Source organism: Trypanosoma rangeli (genome assembly GCF_003719475.1).
Source record: "Trypanosoma rangeli strain AM80 chromosome Unknown Tra_15.4_contig_00004, whole genome shotgun sequence".
NCBI classification, from domain to species: domain Eukaryota; phylum Euglenozoa; class Kinetoplastea; order Trypanosomatida; family Trypanosomatidae; genus Trypanosoma; species Trypanosoma rangeli.
In genome coordinates this window covers 1-1,975 of record NW_021705748.1, presented here as the reverse complement: position 1 = coordinate 1,975, position 1,975 = coordinate 1, and the positions used below count along the sequence as shown (strand labels likewise).

General features: G+C 47.3%; 2 protein-coding genes across 2 annotated transcripts, besides 2 other annotated features; both read left to right on the top strand.

The window, feature by feature from the left end:
* Positions 1 to 4: 4 nt before the first annotated feature.
* Positions 5 to 34: a microsatellite.
* Positions 35 to 137: 103 nt separating this feature from the next.
* Positions 138 to 179: a microsatellite.
* A 244-nt stretch (positions 180 to 423) lies between these two features.
* On the top strand, positions 424 to 1,188 carry TraAM80_00236 (uncharacterized protein; the record flags this gene model as incomplete). Its single annotated transcript, XM_029377320.1, has 1 exon — positions 424 to 1,188. One exon carries the CDS (start codon positions 424 to 426, stop codon positions 1,186 to 1,188), a length of 765 nt encoding a protein of 254 aa, XP_029242800.1.
* Positions 1,189 to 1,576: 388 nt separating this feature from the next.
* TraAM80_00235 (uncharacterized protein) lies at positions 1,577 to 1,975 on the top strand (the record flags this gene model as incomplete). The annotated part of the gene is made up of 1 exon (XM_029377319.1): positions 1,577 to 1,975. A coding segment is annotated over one exon (399 nt), but the record flags the coding sequence as incomplete, so codon positions are not given.

Sequence of the window (1,975 nt, the reverse complement as noted above, 5' to 3'; positions counted from 1 at the left end):
CTACTATATATATATATATATATATATATATATACTTGAGTATCAAGAGTGAATTTGAGTGGGGAGAAGGCGGTAAAAGAATGTGATTGGGCCATGACGCCAATTATTGTGCATAAACAAACTTCATTGGGAAGCAGGAGGGTGATGGTGATGGTGATTGAGGGCGATGTGTGCAGGTGCAGTCGGTGGAGTCAAGGGCGTTTGTATGTGGAAGCGAAGGAGGCCACAAGGGCCTTTAAAAAGGAACAAAATAAAAAGAAAATGGAGGGCAAGAATAAGATTTTACAAAACCCAATATGATATGAAAAAGGTGCAAGGAGTGACAGTGCAGCTACTGTTTCTGTTCACGTGTGTTTCACAGACTAGCTTCCTCTTTAACTCCTCACTCAAACAGGATGAGGCCACAGCTCAAGGGTTGTGTTAATGGACTACGCTTTTCCAGAAAAATATATTAAAGTCTCACAGTTTTTTGACCATGAGTTTGGCGATATTGAGGTATCAACACAGCTTGACGACAAGGAGAAGCTTGTGTTCTACGCTCTTCGGCAGCAGGCAGAGCACGGTCCATGCACAGGCGGGGCACCGTCTATATGGTGGACACGTGAGCGGCTTAAGTACGCTGCATGGAAGCAACTGGGCGACATGTCTAAATATGAGGCGATGGTGAATTTTGTTAAGATTCTGGAGGAGCGTTTGGGTGGGTCAGTGAACTGGGTGGAGAAGTGTGGGACACTCGAACACAGCACAGATGCAGGAATAAAAAGTGTTACCACCCTTCATGGAGGAGACAAAACACATGCTTCAGTTGTGGATACGTGGGACGATGACTTGCGTGCCTACTCGGAACCCACTGAGCAGAATGTACACTATTTGGCGTCACAAGTTATGCAGTTGCGACGTGAACTTCACCACCTGCGATTGTCAAATGCGGAACAAAGTACATGTAACAGCGTTGCACTGTGTCTTGCGCAACCACCCATCAAAGCGGTTGCGAATAATAAAGTCAATTCCCGGCAAGTAGTGCTGTTGCCACCAGAACCACACACTGCAAAAAGAAATACTTCGCCACCAGCACTGCACTGCTCGCCAACTCGGATGACGGAGGCGGCGCTGAAAAGCTCACGATTGACTTCTCCCACCACTCGGAAGCGTGAAATGGGTTGGGCTGAATGGCTTGGCCTCAACTAGCGAATAAGAATCAGGAAGAAATAGAAAAAGTTGCTTTGCAGGCTAAACTGCCGCAGCCGACGAGTTAATTTCGTTTTCTTCTCAAATGGACTCTTCTGTGCTCTCTGTGCTCTGCTTGGGTGCATTTACCTTTGCCTTACAACATGCATTGCAGTGTGTGCGATGTCTACAACGTTTTATACTTTTATTATTTTTTCTTTGGGTGTTTTCCGTCCAAGTTTCTCTCCACTTCTCCACTTATCTTCATTGCCTTCGTTTTTTTACCTTCCATATGTAGTTGTTTTAACAAGCAAGGTCAGTGCGGGGTACAATGACGAAAAACTAACGTCACACATTAACAACAACACATACAATCGCACATATCATTCCACGCGGCGGGGTATATATGATGGCGGATGAGGATGGCATGCGGGTGCTTTCCGCGATGAGGGCTGTCGTCCGGTGGATGGCGTTGCTGCTGCTGCAGTGCTTGGGCAGCCACCCCTCCTTCACCGCAGCGGGAGAGGACAGACGCGTGATCGTTAAAATCAAGACGTTTTTTAGCAGGCCCTATTGGGAGTTTATTGAGAGGCATGTTGTCGTCGTTTATTTTGACGTATGTGCTGATGCCTGTCGTGTAGGTGGAGGCCTCCCTTATGCGGATCAAACATCTGCTGCGCATCAGTCCATCACGGATTGCTTGAGACTGGTGCGAGGCTCTACAGATCCTGCAATGCATTCACGTACATGGGTGGCGACGCCATGTGAAGCGTCAATTGGCAGGACGACCCAGCCAAAGAGTGTCAAC